Source organism: Telmatherina bonti (assembly GCF_933228915.1).
Source record: "Telmatherina bonti genome assembly, chromosome: 7".
Taxonomy (NCBI): Eukaryota; Metazoa; Chordata; class Actinopteri; order Atheriniformes; family Telmatherinidae; genus Telmatherina; species Telmatherina bonti.
The window spans coordinates 7,073,761-7,094,638 of record NC_136625.1 but is presented as its reverse complement, the minus strand read 5'-3'; the positions used below and the strand labels follow the sequence as shown (position 1 = coordinate 7,094,638).

General features: G+C 41.8%; 1 protein-coding gene across 1 annotated transcript in view; it reads left to right on the top strand.

The window, feature by feature from the left end:
- The window catches only part of efr3a (EFR3 homolog A), a 136,323-nt gene extending 115,989 nt beyond the window's left edge, over positions 1-20,334 (top strand). Inside the window, exons 16-24 of the mRNA XM_079243250.1 lie at positions 2,947-3,108; positions 6,712-6,843; positions 9,211-9,278; positions 10,396-10,523; positions 15,077-15,162; positions 15,246-15,294; positions 16,711-16,814; positions 16,893-16,942; positions 17,816-20,334. Coding sequence (XP_079099376.1) covers positions 2,947-3,108; positions 6,712-6,843; positions 9,211-9,278; positions 10,396-10,523; positions 15,077-15,162; positions 15,246-15,294; positions 16,711-16,814; positions 16,893-16,942; positions 17,816-17,921 — 885 coding nt within the window. The 3' untranslated portion in view covers positions 17,922-20,334. The remainder of the gene's footprint in view (positions 1-2,946; positions 3,109-6,711; positions 6,844-9,210; positions 9,279-10,395; positions 10,524-15,076; positions 15,163-15,245; positions 15,295-16,710; positions 16,815-16,892; positions 16,943-17,815) is intronic.
- Positions 20,335-20,878: the final 544 nt, after the last annotated feature.

The window sequence follows — 20,878 nt, the reverse complement described above, 5'->3', positions numbered from 1 at the left end:
TAAACAAACAACAAGCCCCAGTAAGAGCCTCCAGTGGTGGATCACCTCCATGTCGCTCTGTCTTTACTTCCGCCTCTCCGGCAGATTTACTTCCTCCTCGCTGCCATCGTAAAGCCCATCCGGTTGAGAAAAAGCCTTTTTACTGCAGCTGCGAGACATTTCCAGTCATTTCCATTTCTTTAAAAACAGCAGTTTTATTAGGAAACATTGGATTTATCCCCCTGCTGACTGGCTGACGACACGATCAGTTTCTGCTGCGTTAATGTGGGCGCCGCAGCGCTCCGCCGTCGTCCAAAACATATGAAAGACACATTAGAGCCACACAGAGGCTTAATGCTTCATTAGCATGAACACACAGGGTGATTTGTTTTGTTGTCCTGCTGGCACAAATTCATTATGTCCCCTTGTTTGAAGGAAATGCTAAAACTCTGAAGCTCCATGTGGGTTTTTTAGAGCACTTTTCCTACTTTGTTTTTCAAATATAAAGAAATACATGAATGAAAAATCAGCAGATCTGTCATTCATGTGTCGTCCGTCTGAATGCGCAGGAATAACTCACTTCTGTCCTACTCATTTCCAGTTTTACTCTCTCTCTCTCTCTCTCTCTCTCTCTCTCTCTCTCTCTCTCTCTCTCTCTCTCTTTATTTATATATATATATATATATATATATATATATATATATACACACACACACACATATATATATATATATATATATATATATATATATATACATATATAAATAAATAAATATATATATATATATATACATATATATATACATATATAAATAAATAAAATATATCACATGTATGTGAAATCACTAAACCTGGTGTTGGGTAACACTAGCTTACGTTGGCTAACACCAGGTTTAGTGATAGATACCACCTGCAAGCGCTGGCTAACGTAAGCTAGTGCTACCTAACACCAGCTTTAGTAATAGATACCGCCTGCAAGCGCTGGCTAACATAAGGTAGTGTTACCTAACACTAGCTTTAGTGTTAGATACCACCTGCAAGCGCTGGCTAACGTAAGGTAGTATTACCTAACACTAGCTTTAGTGTTAGATACCACCTGCAAGCGTTAGGTAACACTAGTTTTTGTTAGCTAACACCAGGTTTAGTGATAGATACCACTTGCAAGCGTTAGGTAACGCTAGCTTATGTTTGCCAGCGCTTGCAGGCATTATCTAACACTCAAGCTGGTGTTGGGTAACGCTAGCTTATGTTAGCTAACACCAGCTTTAGTGTTAGATAAAGCCTGCAAGCGCTGGCTAATGTAAGCTAGTGTTGCCTAACAGCAGGTTTAGTGATCGATACCGCCTGCAAGCGCTGGCTAACTTAAGGTAGCGTTACCTAACACTAGCTTTAGTGTTAGATACCACTTGCAAGCGTTAAGTAACACTAGCTTACATTAGCTAACACTAGCTTTAGTGTTAGATACCGCCTTCAAACACTAGGTAACACTAGCTTACGTTAGCTAACACCAGCTTCAGTGATAGATACCACCTATAAGCATTAGCTAACGTAAGCTAGTGTTACCTAACACTAGCTTTAGTGTTAGATACCACCTGCAAGCGTTTGCTAACGTAAGCTAGTGTTACCTAACACTAGCTTTAGTGGCCTGCAAATGTAGTTACCATAGGATAGTGTGAGCTAACACTGTTCCATTCCAGCAGCTTCATTGAAACTGAGCCTTTCTCTTCTAACAGTAATATTTGTGTCAAGTTAAGTTATGTTAACAGTCCTGATAACCCACAGCACACGTGGCCTTCCGTGGGGTTTGAGGCCAAAATTCATTTCACTTCGTCACGTTAATCACCGACGCTCTGGGACGACACATTTTTATCATTTTTACCTTTATCTTTGATGGATGCACTTTTATTTTGTAAAATCCAAATTTACTTTCAAGTAAAGACGAAGATTTTAAGTAGAAAACATGAAGCTTCGAAAATCCTGTTAAAGCTAGGAAGTACTGATGATTATGGAAAGAAATAGGAAGACAATAGGAAAATATAAAAAATAGGAAGACAGTAGAATTTTCCTGTAATTTCAACGAAATGGTACGCAGACCAAACTTTATTATTTTATCTTTAGATTCACCATTGAAAGCTTCTGATTTGAAGTTTTCATGTTTTCCAACATGCTGATTACATGTTTGGACATTAGTTAAATGCATGATTAAAACAAACTTTTGTGGCTGTGACCTTCTCTGTCATCACTTTAAATGTCAGCCTGCTGCTCTCATTAACCTCTGCACGGGTTCAAACTGTCACAACTGCAACCGTGATGTTTATCTGCAGCACGACATCTTATTAACGGCTCCAGATTCACACAGTACATCCATTTTAACCCCGAAAGGTCTATTTTCATGTTGGATCCATGTGAAAACTGCAGCTTTTTAATCCCCATCGTCATGCAGATGTGATGTTTTCAGCCTCAGCTGTCAGGTTATGAAGCTAATATTATCTAAAATAAATGTATCAGTAGATATAGCAGCATAAAGAGCAAGCAGAACATTTGTTATGCTAGCTCACATACAAACAACAGAGCCTTAAAATGAGGATTGTGTAGATTTTTTGAGCATAAAACTTGTTGGATGATTAAAACCAGTAACAGTTTGGATGTCAAGGCCTGTTTATGCTCCACTCTGAAGGCGAATATGCAGACGGACGGATGGCTTTCCAACCTGTCCACGGTGAACCGGCCTCTCGTCCATGATTGCTGGGACGGTTTGTGAACGTGTTTATGCAGGAAATTGCCTTCTGTAACGACATTTAACTCGTCAAACAGCAATACCAGAGGAAATGGCAGGGGTCTTCAACAGTCTCGTAGAAGAGGCTCGTAGCTGTCGAGTGTATTCAGTGTTCAGGAACGTTCCTTTTTCACCATTTTACATTCATTCCTCTCCTGTTTTCCTCCACATCTCTGCTCTTCTCCCTTCAGCATGGCCAGCAGCTCTACCGTCACATCTATCTGGGCTGCAAAGAGGAAGACAACACCCATAAAAACTTCGAGCTGCTCTTCACCACGCTCGCCATTCTGACTATTGAGCTGGCCAATGAGGAAGTGGTCATCGACCTCATTCGACTCGCCATCGCTCTACAGGTAAAGCTCCTGCTTTTACTGTTTACATGCTTTTTTTTGTGTTGATGTTGAAACACTGAAGGACCCTTTAAAGTTTATTTCTGCTGCCGATGAGCCGACTGCAGAGCTCACGCAGGTGAGATAAAACCTCCAGTGTGAGAGAAAATCTGCACAAACGCTCCGACACACTCCTACCAGCTGCTTGTTTGTGCTTCTCGCTGAGATCTTATCGTTTCCAAAATGTCACCTCATCGCAGACAAAAGACATTTATATTTACCGTCCAGGCCTTCATAGGGAGGAGCTCACTGAGGTCGACGTGGAGGGTCCCGGATGGCTGCCGGTGGGCACATCAAGCACAGAAAGGAACATTTCACATCTGTGTTTCTGTTTAAAGGTTTTAAATGATGAAGGATTAGGAAGTTCATTCATCCAAAGATAATACCAAAAATTTTCATATTAGCTCAAAAATACAGCAAACGGCTATCAAGCTAATTATCCAACCCTGATAAAAAGGAACGGAGCAAAAACGTGTCAGATCTGAGACAATTTACTGTGTTTTTATCTGATGGCAGCAAAACATCGAACAGGAGCAACTGGAAAAGTTACTGTAACTAGTTATTATTAACTAGACCAGGGGTCGGCATCCCAAAATGTTGAATGAGCCATATTGGACCAAAAAAACAAAAAACAAATATCTCTGGAGCCGCAAAAAATTAAAAGCCTTATAAAAGCCTTATCATGAAGGCAACACATGCTTCATGTATCTATATTAGCCTACTATCAAAATGACTAAGTTGGCTACAAATACATGATGAGCCTTAATGATAAAATGTTTATTTTCCCCGCAGCACATCCTGTAGAGAATGACGCACCACGTGACGACTCTGTTGTACAATCCCGTCTCACGTTTAACTTCATTGCAATTACGTTCCATTGATTAAATTAAAACAAAGCAATAAAGAAATACGATTTTTTTAATGTAATTTTATTTTTAAGAATTCGAAAAAAACAACAAAATGGAATGTGCATAACGCGCCCCGTATTTGAGTAACAAACAGAGCGCAATAAGACGCAGCCTGCATTTATAAAAAATAAACCAGCAGCCTTTTAAAAAAAGGTAAAGTATATCAAATCAAGTTAACACAGTTTGATTTCTGCCAAGCAAGTCAGTGCGAGGGTAAAATGCAGCAGCATCCTCTTCTCTTTAGACACGCAACCAACGCAGCTATCCTCCGACCTGAGCACCAAAACCCGATTATATTACCAAGTGTCATTTCAAATATATACTGACAAAAATCAGAAATAATTTTTTAAAAACATCCACTTTGTTACTCAATATGAAGGATGATGTTCTTCCCCGTTTAATGTGACTTCTGTTGTCGGACATCACTGGTCAGCTTCTCAACATGTAAGATGTAACTTGTGCTGAATTAATGTCCCTGATTTGCTGATCAGTGATGTTGCCGCCATTTTAATGGTCCTTTCCTTCACTGTCTTATCAGAGAGGAGCATGTCTCTGATTTTCTGTATTATCTCGGTTTTGTTTTTGAAATCTGGAAATACGTGTCCTGATATGCTGATGACTGACTCCTTCATGTAGTCACCATGTGTGACCGGTTTTCCACACTTTATTATCTCCCGGGTTGCAACTAAACTTGCAGCAGTCGTGGAGTTTGGAGATGCAATCCGCTTCCTAAATCTATTGTAGCGCTTCTCGAATTTCTCCAGAAGTAATGCAATCGCACATGCTTTCCCTGGAAATGTCTTTCCACATGACTCTTTTTGTTATTTGACAACTTCTTGCTACAGAGCAAACATGCAGGCAATCCTTCCGCATTGGCAATGAATGCAAATGATTCGGTCAAAGAAACGTTGGATCCTCTGTTCTCCTCGGTTATTTTTCTCTTTTTCCCTTTGGGATCCATGTCCCATCACACAGCCGCCGGTTTTGTTTACAACAAACACCTGCCTGGCATCCCGCGCTGCTGATAGGCTACGCGTGTCGCAGGCTATGACCCAAATCTTCCTTGACAGAAATGTTAAAATTTAATATTTATTATACACATTTTTACAGCGCTGGAAAACGTTAAAAATGTTTGTGTCATGTTTGTCCTCCTACAGAACCAGATCAAAACAAAAATATATATCGCTTCCCGATGTTTTTCCGTTTTTTTAAACATTTTTGAAAAAGCTCCAGGGAGCCACTAGGGCGGCGCTAAAGAGCCGCATGCGGCTCCAGAGCCACGGGTTGCCGACCCCTGGACTAGGTTAATAGTAGGGCTGTGACTATATGCTTTTGTCCCGATTCAATTTGATTCAAGTTTTTTGGGTGCCGATTCGATTCAAATTGCGATTCTGACAATTCTTTGATATTGCTAATTTTTGTAGATTAAAACAAAAAACAAAAGTTAAACTTTTTTTTTCGCTCCTCATTTTTCTTGATTTCAATTGGGGAAAAACGGCGCAGTAGCCAGATCACCATTCTGCTGTTATAATGCCCAAGAAGACAAGTTAAAAGATCAATAAAATCAATAAAAATGACAAAAAATTTTGTAATGGATTATATTTATTTGGGGGGAAAAAAAATCGATTTTTTTTTAACATAAAAATACATACATAAATGACACATTTTTAATCACAAGATGTAATGAATCGCGTCATGACGGTCAATAGGAAAATGTAAACAAATGATGAAAGATGTGATAATTAAGTTATGAGGCAAATGTGGATTGAAATTAATGTATTGTATATAATGAATTATTGTATGTATTACCACTATTTATTGTTTAAGTTTTATTAATTTAATGTAATAAAATGTCCATTACTTTCCAGAGATCCTGAATAATGTTGTGGTTTTATTTATGAGGAGGATTTGGACCAGATAAGGCTTTATTTCTTTCAAGACCGTTTTCCAACTTAAGAAGCTGGCTTTGTTTGTTGTAATGACTATTTGTTCTGTTTTAAAGTTTGTTGTTTTAGTTCGAAAAATAAAAAAATCATGAACGTAGCGCGGAGGAATTCACATGGGACACTGAACGGCTGGATGGAAAACCTTCTCGAAAGGCTGGATTTGTCCCAAGATCGCGATAAATCACCCAAAGAGTGTGCTTGTGACCGCAGTTTTCCCCATTTCGTTTCGTTTTGTGCTTCCTTAGATATTTTGCAAAGTGTTGACGTTGTCGCTTCAGATCGGCGCCGAACCGGATGAGTTCTGAGATTTAAGGCTGAAGAACAAAAACCGAGCAGAATAACTGACAAAGAAAACCTGGAAAGCAGATCTCAGCCTCCCCAGATGCAGAGCATCGTAGTAATCTCCCCGTGCTTTACCCGGGGGTCGTCGCCAGGGCGACAACCTTTATGTTGACAGCGTGAGAACAGTCAGCAGACCGTCCTCCCTGCAACCTTTACGGGTCCAGAGGAGATCTTTGATCCCTGCTTGAGGATTAAAGGAGGACTACACCGTCAGGTTGCTTAAATGAGACCAAAGCAGCGTAGCGACTGTTACACCTGACCTGACGACGGCTCCAAACCCGCGTTACGTTTCCTAAAATCAGCCTCACCAGCTTCAGTAAAGTCACATTTCCATCCATCGCTGAGATGCTTTGTGCTCCTGCTTCTTGCAGGACATGGCTCTGGTCAACGAGGAGAACATGTCCATGTTCATTCGCTGTGGCATCATGGCGCTGGTGGCGGCATACCTCAACTTCTTGAGCCAGATGATCGCCAACCCACCGTTCTGTCAGCACGTCAGCAAGGTGAGAAGTCAACAAACCTCACCGCTGTTTGGTTCTGCTTCTACCTGTCACATCTCTGCTTTTTATAGATCTCATTTCAGTTGATGAGCTGAGTCAGTTGAGGCGGTCGGGGGTTACACGCATGCCCCTGTAAAATAACTTCTAGAGCTTGAAAGGAGATCTGAAATAATTAATTATTCACATATATATGTGTATATGTATACATATATGTATGTATATGTATACATATATGTATGTATATGTATATATATGTATATGTATATGTATATGTGTATATATATATATATATATATATATATATATATACATACACATACTCACAAAAAGTTAGGGATATTTGGCTTTCAGGTGAAATTTATGGAAAATGCAATATGTTCATGCTACAGTGATATAATATCATAAAAGTAAGACATTTAAGTAGAAGGATGCACTACTGATTTCCTCATCTCAACAAATTCATTCAACACAAAAGGTAACAACAATGGTAGTTACACCACAACAAAAAATTTGAACGTCTCAATATCTCGTCATGTGCCCTTGAGCATCAATTACAGCTTGACAACGACGTCTCATGCTGTTCACAAGGCAACTTATTGCCTGCTGAGGCATGGCATCCCACTCTTCTTGAAGGGCAGCCCTCAGGTCATTGAGGTTCTGGGGTGCAGGGTTTCGAGCCTCTACACGACGGCTCAGCTGATCCCACAGGTTTTCAATGGGATTCAGGTCTGGAGAGAGTGCAGGCCGTTCCATTTGAGGTACACCAGTCTCCAACAGCCGTTCCCTGATGATGCGGCCTCGATGAGCAGGAGCATTGTCGTCCATGAAGATGAAATTAGGCCTGTGCTGTTCATGTAGGGGCACAATCACTGGATTAATGATGTTATTCAGGTAGTATGGGCTTGTCACTGTACCATTCACAAAGTGTAGGGCAGTTCTGTACCAAGTGGACCCCCCTGCCCACACTGTAACACCGCCACCACCAAAAGCTCGCCTGGTGACAACAGTGGCTGATGCATAGCGCTCTCCCTGACGTCTCCAACATCGTTGCCGGCCATCATTTCTGCTCAGTGTGAATCGACTTTCATCAGAGAACAGCACTGAGGCCCACTGGTTCCTCGTCCAGCGTAAATGCTCCCTGGCCCATGCAAGACGATGATGCCTGTGCCTGGTGGTGTGGTCAGGTACCCGTGCAGGTCGTCTAGCACGCAGACCACGCTGATGGAAACGGTTTAGAATGGTCTGACGTGACACTTGGGTGCCTCTCACCTCTCTTAAACGTGCCTGGAGTTGAGTGGCATTCATCATCCGGTTTCTCAGGGCAGTGTTCACAATGTAGCGCTCATCAGCACGGGATGTGGCCAAAGGACGTCCACTTCTAGGCCTTTCTGTGACTCTTCCAGTCTCTCCATATCTCTGTTGCAACCTGCTGATGACACTCTGTGACACTCCAAGCTCAGTGGCCACTTCTGTCTGAGAACGTCCTGTTTGAAGCATTGCAATGGCAAGGGACTGTTGTTCCATTGTTAGGTGTCGTCTTGGTCTCATGATGTCAAAATGTGAACAGCATGATGAGGACAACTGTTTAAACACCAGCTCTAATTGAACCAGGACATTTATTGGTCAATTCAAGGATCACACACCTGCCGTGATTTTTGCCGTTAAGCTCCTTGTTAGAGAACAGCAACTTGTGCAAAATTTATTGAAACATTTAACAGCTGGACATGTGCATTTAAAAGCTTAGAGAAGATCACATTAAGTTCACCTGTACAGGTTTGAATGCATTTTAGGCTTGTTGGGAAATTTCACCCAAAAGCTGAATATCCCTAACTTTTTGTGAATAGTGTATGTGTAACATAATTAAAATGTGATCAGAAAATAAATGAAGATAAAAAGATAAAAATATGTATAAATTAAATATGAAATATATTAAATTTTATTGAGAAATATGGTCATTTTATTTTTAAAAACTATAAAATAATACATGTATATAGATTTGTATTAATAATTATTCCATAATAAAATAAATATAAAATATTTAAATAAAAAAAATATATAAATGAAGCAAAGTGAAACTTACTTTTCTCCCGAAATTATTATTAATGTTTTCTAAAAGGAAAAGTTATAAAAGATTAAAGTCTTACATGAAAAACATTCATGTACTTCTGTGCACTAAAGCGACGGGTGAAATTAGGAGTTTCCCTCGTTACTGGTGATTTTATAATCATCATTTTACAATCACTGCAGACTGACAGAACGTCAGGAGGAAACGCTAATGATACATTTGTGTTTTATTTATTTGTTGTTTGTATTTCCTTTCTGTCCAGCCGACATGTTCATATCGCTGCCTGTTTCTGGTTCTCTCTTCAGGTCATCGAGTTGAGGACCTTGGATGCTCCGTACCTCCTGCCAGAGCACATCTTCAGAATCAAGTATCCGTATGTATTCACTGCATAGAAGATTAAAGGTCTCAGGCTCCTCTCTTTAACTGAAATATAATCTTCATCACTATGCTGTCATTTGTTCAGAAATGTGTTTTTAGTAGCTTTTTTTTTTTTTTAATTGTTATATGTGTTAAAATGCATCAAGTTGCTATGGAAACCCAGAATGGGTAAGCCAAACACTGACTCTATAGGTCTGTGGTTTATAACTGAGAAGCAATATGCAGCTTCACCTCTAGATGTCACCAGAATCATAACATTTTCTTTCACTCCGCACTGCGAAATGAACTGGTCACATGACCCCCCACGTCATGTCCAGGGACACGTAAATGCAGAAAAATTGTTTCCATCACACTTTTGTGAAATATTTCTGTTTCAAAACGTCTGAAAATCCACCTCATGAGAGCGTAAAAACATTTTAGCGATATTTCAGACTTTTTTTCTTTTTTTTTTTTAAATGAAGGTGTTTCCATTAGCGCGTTTTTATTGCGATATTTAGGTTTTGCGCAATTTTAAATGTAAGTGAAACGCAGCTACTGATCTCTTATCCATAACATAACCTGCTCCGGATCAGGTTAGCCTTTCAGGTTTGCCAAAGAAAAATATCTGACGTCTTATTTTGACATCTTGCACGAGAGGAGACGCATGTTCGCATGTTGTGTAAAAGTTACCATTAAAGTAAATAACAACGATACAGATATATTCTGATATTGCATTTTGATGCCACTATCGATTGATAATATCAGACATCTTTTTATTTACAGGAATCATTGGAAACTTCTGCGGTTAAAAAGCAGTTTATTAGTTTATAAACCAAAAGTTACTGAACTTTTCTTCATATAGAAGCAGTTTAAATCGCCCAGCAGGAGTCGTTAACTCTGAAATATATAGAGGCGTTCTTCGGGTTACGAACAAGTTTACGAACCATAACTTAACCCAAAATTCAGATTCTGAAGCCCTTTCTGTTGATTATTTGTTGAACGCGAAGTGCTTCCAGGTTTCAGAGTTCTTCAGACCTTCTCGTAGATCTTCTGGATCTCCAGACCAGACAGTTTCACCGTTCTTATGAGCTGATTGGCTGAAGTTGATCATTCTTCTTCTGGTTTCCTTTCAGACTCCCTGAATCTTTGGACAAGGACGACAGGCAGTTGTATTTCCAGACGGCGGACATTGCCGAGTGTCTGGCAGGACCAGGATACAACGCAGAGAGACTCTCCATCCCCTACATCCCCCAGGTCACAGGTAAGACCCGCCTCTAGTAGACCCCCACTATTGCAGGAGTCCGAGGACCAGAGCGGTCCTGCAATAGTGTGATCCATTTCATTTTGATCAGGTGTGTTGCAGCAGGGAAACAGTGTTCAGACCAGACGCTCTTCCTCCTCCAGGAATATTCCTTTGGATACTGATTGATTTATTTCTTCTGTTCAAAATTTCCTAAAATGTCAGACTGACTTGTGGGAAAATAACTAATCAATAAATCAACCAACGTTTATTCAGTCAAAAAGCAACAAAACTGCAGCAAACGGGGCACGCCTACCGCCCCCCTCTCGCCTGTTTTTTCCTCTCATGAAGGCCTGGACGTGGTCCCAGTTCAGTCCCAGTTCTCGCTGAGACTCACCTTCTCCTCTCGTCTGCATTTACAAAGTCTCCGCTCTTGGTTTCGGGCAGTTAAACCCGAGCGAGGAGCCATTTGTTGCCAGATGACTAACGGAGGTTTGGACTAAACATGAAATAAGTTGTGATAGGAAGCGAAGTTCGGGTCATCAGGAAGTCTGTTAACTTGACAAGGACGATGTCCTCGGCCATCACGTTACACTGCGAAGCTTTGTGGGATTAAGACCTTGAATTATTGATCTCTGAAGACAAAAAATAAAGCAAAAGTAGCTCATTGTGAGATGGGAACGTTCTACTTTGTCCTTCACCCTGTGGGTTTAAAGGTTTTTTCACATCAGAACAGCGCCAACGCTCATGTCTGAAAGCTTCGTTACAATCAATTAATCCTCCAGATTAATCTTCCTTATTCAATCTCACATGAGCGCAACCTTCAAATCTCATCAATAAAACATTTCCAAAGATATTTTTATTCTTGTTCCATGAAGTATGAGGACTCAGAAGGACGATGATGAGAAATAATTGCTGCGTATGTGCTGTAATGAGTTGTTCTTCTCTTCTTTCCTGCCTTCATGTAACGTCAGTGCTTTACACGGTAGGAAAGATCATCCACAGGTGCAAGCAGACGTCCAGAGGTAACCTGCGACAGTAGAGACGTAGACGTAGCGACCTGCCCGTATTCGCTTAGCTCAGCCTTTAGGATGTTAGTTAGTTTAGTGCGATCCTAAGGATGTTAGTGGATTAGTTTAGCTCGGCCTTTAGGATGTTAGCAGATTAGCTTAGTTTGGCTTTTAGGATGTTAGCGGATTATTTTAGCTCAGTCCTTTGGATGTTAGCAGATTAGTCTAGCTCAGCCTTTAGGATGTTGGCATCTTAGCTTAGCTCGGCCTTTTGGATGCTAACAGGGAAGCTTAGCTCTGTCTTTAGGATGTTAGAGGATTAGCTTAGCTCGGTCTTTAGGATGTTAGCTGATTAGCTTAGCTCAGCCTTTAGGATGTTGGCATATTATTTTAGCTCGGCATTTAGGATGTTAGCAGATTAGTCTAGCTCAGCCTTTAGGATGTTGGCATCTTAGCTTAGCTCGGCCTTTTGGATGCTAACAGGGAAGCTTAGCTCTGTCTTTAGGATGTTAGCAGATTAGCTTAGTTTGGCTTTTAGGATGTTAGCGGATTATTTTAGCTCAGTCCTTTGGATGTTAGCAGATTAGTCTAGCTCAGCCTTTAGGATGTTGGCATCTTAGCTTAGCTCGGCCTTTTGGATGCTAACAGGGAAGCTTAGCTCTGTCTTTAGGATGTTAGAGGATTAGCTTAGCTCGGTCTTTAGGATGTTAGCTGATTAGCTTAGCTCAGCCTTTAGGATGTTGGCATATTATTTTAGCTCGGCATTTAGGATGTTAGCAGGGAAGCTCTGATCAGTCTGACTGAGCTCTAAACACTTTTCCATATGAGCTGTATAGATCTGTATCCCAGAGTTCTTCGTTCCTCTTATATTTTTACTTCCTGTTGGGTGTTCAGCAACATTCCCTACCCTGCCACATGAAAAATCCTTCTAGGAGCTTGTAGTTAGATCACAGTTGATGTTGTGTAGCTGCAGCCTGTAAACAACATGAATAATTTGGTTATTTTTTGCCTGTGTTGCATCTGGACTGGTTACGGTGAGTAACATGTTGGCGTATGTGTGTAGACTGTTAGTCCTGTAGTTTACGGCTGTGTGTGCTTCATGGTGTTTGTGTAGAGCTTCGCGCACAACGTTTCCTTTCAGTCAGAACAAGCGTCACCAGGACACGGGTAATCTTAAAACCCCAGAACATCAAACCAGGTCTTCCTTCAGCATTAGTGAATCATCTGGATCTGCAACGTGTAGGAAGCATGACCAGTCAGTGTGGTTTCCAGTCAGAGTGATCAGTCCACCAACAATCCTGCCACTGTGGAAGGTAACAGGCCACCATGGGCCATGTTTCAGCCGGCGTATGGCACAGACAGAACACCCATATCTGGGTCGTCTCCCTCGCAAAAGCACCAAGAACAAATATAATCTAACAAATCTAACAGATCCTTTTCGTATTTTATGCTTACACACTCATGCATGTTCGTAACCACCAACGGCGGCCAGAAGAGTTCATAAGCATCGTATTTTTCCATTAAACGCAAATTATTCTTTAAATTATGGCAAAATGGCTTGCATAGAAGTTGAAGAAACTGAAGAAAAGAGAATTATCGGATTCCTAAAGGTTATTTAAACCTGTTCCAGAAGTCCCTAAAGTATAATCACATTGTTGTCAGCTAAACCAGAAGTAAACATGTGGACTTCGGTTCTTACCTCAGCAGTTTCTGACTGATTAACTTGCTGCAGCCTCCTACTCATGGCCAGTGTCTATCGACTTTCCCCTCGTGTCCACAGACGGGTGGTAGTCCACAAAAACTCTCCAAGAAATTAGGGAGAAAAGCTTCCAAATGGCGTGAAAAACCATGAAACAACACTAGTCCTGGTCCTGTGGACAATGTCCTAAACGCCTAGTCTGGCAAGCCAGACTCTCGCTGCACCAGCGTAGAGTCTGGGGACTCAATCGCATCAACGGGTTTCTAGGGCGGGACAAACAGGCACGGAGTAAACCAATCAGAAAAATGCCGGACATGATGTCAGTAAAGCGGCAGCCTACAATGTCCGGAAGTGTTCCGTAGAGTGAACGAAACAGAAGAAAATAAACATGGCACGCAGTACAGAAGACATGAAGACATTTTTTTCTGTAAAGACTTGAGGCTACATGGCATTATTGGCAACTCAGCGTTGATTTTTTTAACCTAATCATACGGCAAAAAGAAACGAACTCCCGCTACGTCCGTGCGCCATCTTGAATGTTTTGATGACGTAAGGCAAGAGTCTCCTCAGATCAACCAATCAGAGTGGCCGGTTTGTTTTAGACCGATGCAAATCTCCGTGAAGGGGAGGGACTCCAGACTGAGTCGTTAATTGTATCGTATGAAGATTCACCAGACGTGGTCCAGAAATGGTGCGGTTTGGTTCGGTAGTATGGAATGGTTTTGTCGTGGAAATGGGCCTCATGTGGAAACACTTGCTGAGTCTGCATCCTTTTATCTAAACTGCTTTTACAGATATGTGAGAAGCAGCAGTCAGGACATTAATGTTCAGGTCCTTAAAACCAGACACAGATATTCATACGCCAGTCTTTTAGATTCATATTCTCATTTCTTTGCTTGGAAAAGCCATGTCGATGGAGGTTTTGTGAATCTGCAAATGAATTCTGAGGGTTTCTTGTTCATTGGTTGTCTCGTTGTCTGGAAAGATAAACATGTTATCTGGAAGGTCCAATTTGTTTCAGTACTGGACTGAAGCAAGTCTCCGATCGGACCGAGTCCAGCGGACTATCTGGTATCTGATACTATACGGCGCTTCTAACCTTAAAACTTCTGATTTATACTGATGCCACGCCGACATTCGATCTGTACATTTCTGGAGGAGTTGTCCTGCAGCATAGCGAGGCTGAGAAACCAGCTAGATACTGAATATCAACACATGCATATCAGACTTATCGGTGGGAGAGAGCTCAGAGAAGAGACAGGATGAAGATGCATGATGATTTGCCGCTCTCTAAAACCAAGGCTCAATATTATTAAATTAGTGATCCTGCATTTTATCTTGTTTTTCTGCGTTACTGAAAACACTTCATCACGTCTGTGGTCTTCGTCAGTGTTTGATGGGTCGTATTGATCATGTTTGTCGCTGCAATTATGAAGCCATGAACTGTCTGTTTTCAAATAACTGAATCTTTATTGGTTTTTATTCTTTGAAGTGACAGAACTGCATGTTTTCCAGTAAAAACCAATCAGTACGGCCATATGCCCAGTAAATTATGTTCCCACTCAGCGGCATTGATGGTGTGGACACCCAGGGCTTGTGTTCCCGTTGATGTTGGTTCGAGCCAACAGGAGTTGGTCAGGCCATTCTTGGGAGATCCGGGGTGGAGGGATGCTTCAGGATAAAAGTTTTCAGCCTGATCCTGAAGGTAGACGAGGCGTCGGTTTCCTGAAAAAGAAAAGCCTGAAAGCATCCCAAAACTTAAATATCAAACGTGACAACTTTAGAAAAACAAGATTTTTCTTTTCCATTTTCACATAAAACCTGTTCCTGAGTTTCCTGGTGGGTTAACTGTCTCTGTCCTACAGATGAAGATCGTCTGACCAGGAGGAAGAGCTTTGTGGACACCATCTCCCTCCAAGTGGACATCATGTCCAACAGCCTCCCGGAAAAGGTTGGTTTGATTCTCCTTCTAGCTTTAAACTCGCCGCTCATGAAGAGGAGATGACGTCATGTTGTTTTTTTATGTGTCTGCAGTCGCAGTTAGCTGACGAGATCACGTTCGAGACCCTGAAGAAGGCCATCGGTAAGACGACCCGTCCTCATTTCAGCATTAATTACATCATTTACTTTTTGTCCAAAAGGACCAGCTGGCTTTCAGAAAAAAGATTTAATCCATTTAAATCTAATTCATACAATAATGATAAATGATACAAAGACAATTCTTTATTTTTTTATACATTTACTTTCCTGGTGACAACAGTGAGCCTCCGCTGGCGTGACTTACTGATGCTCGGTGAAATCTCACCATATTTACACCACTGAAAGGTTCCTGTGTCGCTGCAGTCTAGAATCAGCTGCTCTCACCAACATGATGTCAAAATTCAGATGGTTTTCATTCACCATCATATTAAATCACATGTAAACTATTCAGCAGAATTTGACCTCTCAGTTACCGAACACTAAACTTGAGAGATCTGACGGTAGCAGCTAGCCAAAATAACGCTCAGCCCGAGGGGTCTGACCACAGACCATATATGAAAGATGGACGGAGCCTTCAGCAGTTAAAAGTGAAGCCTATGCGGAAGTACATAAAACTGCAGTTCCCCCTTCATCCACTAGGGGCTGCAACACAGCAAATCCCCATAGACTCCCATGTTAAAAAGAACAACTTCAGAAATAAACATGTTTACAGCCTGGTTCAAAAATCCATTTTAGGTTTAATAGGTCAGGTTTAAATTCATGACAACTGTGGGGGGAGTGAATTTTTTTCTAATTATATTTTTTGGGGCGTGTCTTTTTGATTGACAGGTACCCAATCTCCCGCTTCAAGTAAGAAGAACGTAGAACAACCGCAGTTCTCAGCCGGTTAACAACGTGACTTAGCTTTAGCCTGCTTACCTCCATTAGCTGGTTAGCTCCTGTTATCTTCGGGTTACAGCAAGCTTGGAGTTCGCTCGATGTCAATCATCCACCATGACGCTCACAGCCCCCCTCTTAGCTCCACCTCTTTGCCCATATTTGTATTTTCCGGGTGAGACGACATGCATGACCCTGCCAAGACGATGATGGAAGGAACCGCCCACCGAGCTTCAATACAACTCTTCAGAAACCTACGGGTGACGTCACGGAGGCTACGTCCATCTTTCTAGATACCTATCTAGAAAGATAGAAGATAGAAGCCTATCTTTTTATATACAGTCTATGGGTCTGACGGTAGTAGCTAACTTTACCAACTCTAAGCCCAAGGGGTCTGGCAGCTAGTGCTGGCTCCACCATGTTTACCAAACACTGAATGTTTGACAAATGTTTACACTCTGGAATAAGGTGGGATTTCTTTCTAAGATTGTTGTCTACATGATATCTCAGTAATCTGATTACTCCTCTGTATGCAGTTTTGATGTAAACAGACTTAGCATTTTATAACAACAGAACATGCTAAATGCTAATGTTAGCAGATTCTTCTGATTGGTTATGGAGCCGGAATGACTGTGTTTTCCAGATACAACTGGTCTAGAGGAGCAGGAGAGGGAGAAGAGGCGTCAGGTGATGGAGAAGTTCCAGAAAGCTCCATTTGAGGAGATCGCTGCTCACTGCGAGTCCAAGGTAGAAAATATAGTCCTCCACGTGGTCTGAAACGGAAGCTGGAGTCGCCTGCTGAATCTAAACGCTTTGTTTCCTCAGGCCAACATGCTGCATGACCGGCTGGCGCAGATTTTCGAGCTCACCATCCGGTAGGTTGTAACGTCATCGCATGAAGAAATGAGATGATCCAAACTCAGATAAACATTATACACTCTGTCTTTATTTACCAAGAGCTTCAACAAAAGACAGAAAAACAAACAGTCTGCAGCTTTCAGGCGCGTTGACACAACGCCAAGGAGGAAAGACACCAGCAGTCTGGGAGGCCACTTCCAGACCACCTGGACTCAGTTTAATGCTGTGAGAGACTGGAAAACAAATCCTAAATCTACATGTCAGACTCTCCAGGCCTCAGATAGCGAGTTAAAGTTCATGACAGCCCAGTTAGAAAAACACTGAACCAGTATGGCTTGCTGGGAAAGGTTGCATCTGGACCATGAAGTCTTCTACACACGAGTCCATCAGCAGATCTATCCATACAGACCTGATCCAGTCTAGACCTCCACCTGACATCGGCTCTGGTGGGACCCTCAGAGACTCCACTGATGACATCAACAGTTTTTAAGACCCGAGTCAGCGAATTTTTTAATGAAACAGAAAATCAGTTTGTGACAAATAAATCTAAAATTCAAACATTTTTAACATCGTTTGGAGGAAAAAAAAAAAAAAAAAAAGATTTTTATCTTCTGTTAAAAGGGAGTTTTTTTCCTTCCCACTGTCGCCGTGTGCTTGCTTGGAGCCTCCAACTCAATCTGTTGGTTTCCTTATTTATACAGGCTGTTATGAATTGGCTTTCATTGTGTTTTCTTCTCTGTCTGTGCCATGATTTGACGCTATATAAATAAAGTTGAATTGAATTGAAAGTTCCCGCTAAATAATGACGACGCCGTCTAGACGCCGTCTGCTGCATCTGGTCGTTGTTAAACGTGGAAGCACCGCAGTAACTCTGCTCTTGCCCCCTCCAGGCCTCCTCCCAGCCCGTCCGGCGTGGTCTCCATCTCCACCGGACACACCCAGCATCCGTCCGTCCCCGTCTACGAGATGAAGTTTCCAGACCTGTGTGTGTACTGAGCGCATCGCCACGCCGCCGTGTGTGTTCCAGCTTCGTCCGTGTGGAGACGCAGCTGGAAACACTGGCTGCTCGCTGAATCACTTCCATCAACCTGAACTTTTAAAGTCACAGAACAAAAAAAAAACGCTTCACTGCTGAGATTTTAGTGTTTTCCTGCTTCACTTGCCCACTGTAGAAAATATCAGGCTGTTAGAGACGGACGCCAGTTCATCCGTCTGCTTCGGAGGAAACGCTAGAAGCTTCGCTAGACGGCAGGTTAGTCGATACCCGCTGCTGCTTCAGACTCAACTCCGACCTTAGAGCAGTAACGGCTCGCTGGTCACCAGTAAAACCAGCTCGCAGACGTGTTTAGGAGACGTTCAGGTCTTCTCTGGTTGGTTTTTACAGCAGATTAAACGCGTCACCATTGTTTTCTAGAATGAGCAGAGTTTAGCGGAACTTGGCTGTTTGTGTCGGAAACGGTTTTTGCATGGCGTTGACGAGAGTCGACGATGGAACGAAACGAGGGAGAGATGAAGGTGTTTCGGGACTTTGGATGTTTGTTTTGTGGTTTTCGGATGTTTCGGTTGGTCAGTTGTGTGTCTGAATTCGGTCGACATTTCTGTGATGAAATTCTGCGAGAATCCGCGTAGACATTACGGGAACATCCGACTCATTTTCAGGGACCGCAGGTGTATAAGGACGAGTCATGTGACCTGGTGGTCCTGACAGATCTGTAAGAGGTTCACATCAGAGACGGTGCGCCACGTATTCTAACCGTCAAACGAGGTTTCCACGTAAATCTGGATTAGTTTTATTTTGACGCGGCTGTGATCACATGACCCGCTTTACGAGCAGCAACAGCAGGAAAGTCGCGTCCTTTTAGCTTTAACCGCAGATTGTCACCAGGAAGCTGCATTAACTCCTGGCGTCGCCAAGCCTAAAGGGAACTAAAACCATCTAAACCAGTTCTGCGTTGGACTGGATCAGATGACGAACGTGTCATTTCAGCATATCATCTATTTTTGTACTTTTCTGTGGTTTAACGTGGTTGCCTGGGAGATTTACGGAGACAAAATGCTGATTTTTAGTTGTTTACATGATGGTTCAGGGTTTCATTTATCTGCATTTATTTTTTTTTATTGTTGAATCATTTCAAATATGAGCAAATGAATATTATATCTATATGTGAGGTATTTTCTGATGATCTGTGCAATCTGCTAATTTTAGCATTTAGATTTATTTTAACAAAACAAGTCGGATCAGAATCAAGTCAATGAGAAATTTTTTATCAGTTTTTATCAGCTGATTCACTTTTAATGGCAGTAAATCTAAACACTCCAGCTTTTAACCTTCATGTCCCGACTTTCACGTAAAAACAGAGTTTCCTTCATCGTATTCGACATTTTTCTTTAGCTGAAAATTTAGGCAAATTGTCGCATTTCTTTACCACAAACTTCTCTAAACATGTACCAGAATCATTTTAGTTTAATTATACAAGAATGCAAATTTCATTAAAGGGACACTGTAGAGGTTGTGGGGGGGGGGGGCTACGAGGAGAGAATTTAATTATTTTCTGCCTTACAAAAAACTTCTTATAATGGTACAAATATGGTCGTCAACTCCCAACGTTCAGCAGTCGGCAGGAACAACCGGCTTCTCTAACCACGACTTTTACACTCCTACTGCGACTCGGTTACGCCACTGACTGAAGTCCATCCAGCGATTTCCTTTCAACTTATCTTTCACAACATTCGCATGTCGGTGTGTAAAGGCCTTAAATGTCGCGCTCAGACAGAAGCTGCTGGCTTCCCGGGTCCTCATCGGGACATGAAGGTTCACACATCCATGCTTCAGAGGAATAAACGCCTTGGATCACAAGGGAAAGCATAAACTTCCACGAATCGGCAGCAGAAATTTGGCGTTTCTGCAGTTTTAATGACAGAACGAGTTTGCACTGGGATCACTGTGGTACTGAAGCAAAAACCAGTCAGCACAGGCTAGTTTGGTACTGGTAGGAATATTTTATCCAGAGTGTTTCGTTGGTAAAAATGAAGCTGTAAAAAAATGTCCGTCTTGGCGGGTGAATCGGTACTGTTGCAGCGAGGAAATGGTTTCCTGCCTTACTTTGGATGAAACGTGAGAAACTTTTTACCCGTAAAGACGCTGATTTTTCTGCTTCCTGCTGAACTCAACGAACAGGATGAAGCCGGAGCCGTCATGTTTGTGGACGTCGTCATTTTGTGCCAGTTTTAGAGATAAATGTCGGTGTTTTTGCCTTCAAACTGCTAAAGCTTGGCTTTGTTTCCAACACATCAGTGATTATGACCACTAGGTGGCGCTGAGGCTCTGCTGCAGGATGGAGACGCTTTAAAAACAAGCATCTTTTAGAGGTACATCTGTAATGAAGGTCATGGATCTGCAGCAGAACATCAACGCCTTGGATTTAATAGAATCTGTGCATTAATGTTCAAGAGATTTAAATAAAGTGTTTTTATCAGAAATGACGTGTTGTGATTTTTTTTTCATTTCCTGGAGAGAAAAACAAACTAGTCACCTACAAACATGCTGCTACGTTATTCTCTACTCTCCCTCATCCTCCTCTTCTTCTCTCTCTCCTTGTGTTTCGACCTGGGGCGGCTCAGCATTCAGGTGATGAAGAGTTTGCAGCTCCCAACTCTCTTCACTGGATGGAGGATGAGGCTTCATCAGCTCAGAGCTCTCGTCACTGCAGAAACAAATATTTAGACTTTCTATAAACATTCAGGACCACCAACTACAACCATTTCACACCTTAGATGAGTCATGTCATTAATGGACAAAATAAAGAGCAAAAACCCTAAAACAGACCCCTGAGGAACTCCCAAGATTTTTCTTACATCTGCATTTAGGCCGTTAAACTGTACATATTGACAGTTTGTAATGTAACTTTGAAGCCACTGATGTGCTGTGTCCTCAAATATATATATATATATAT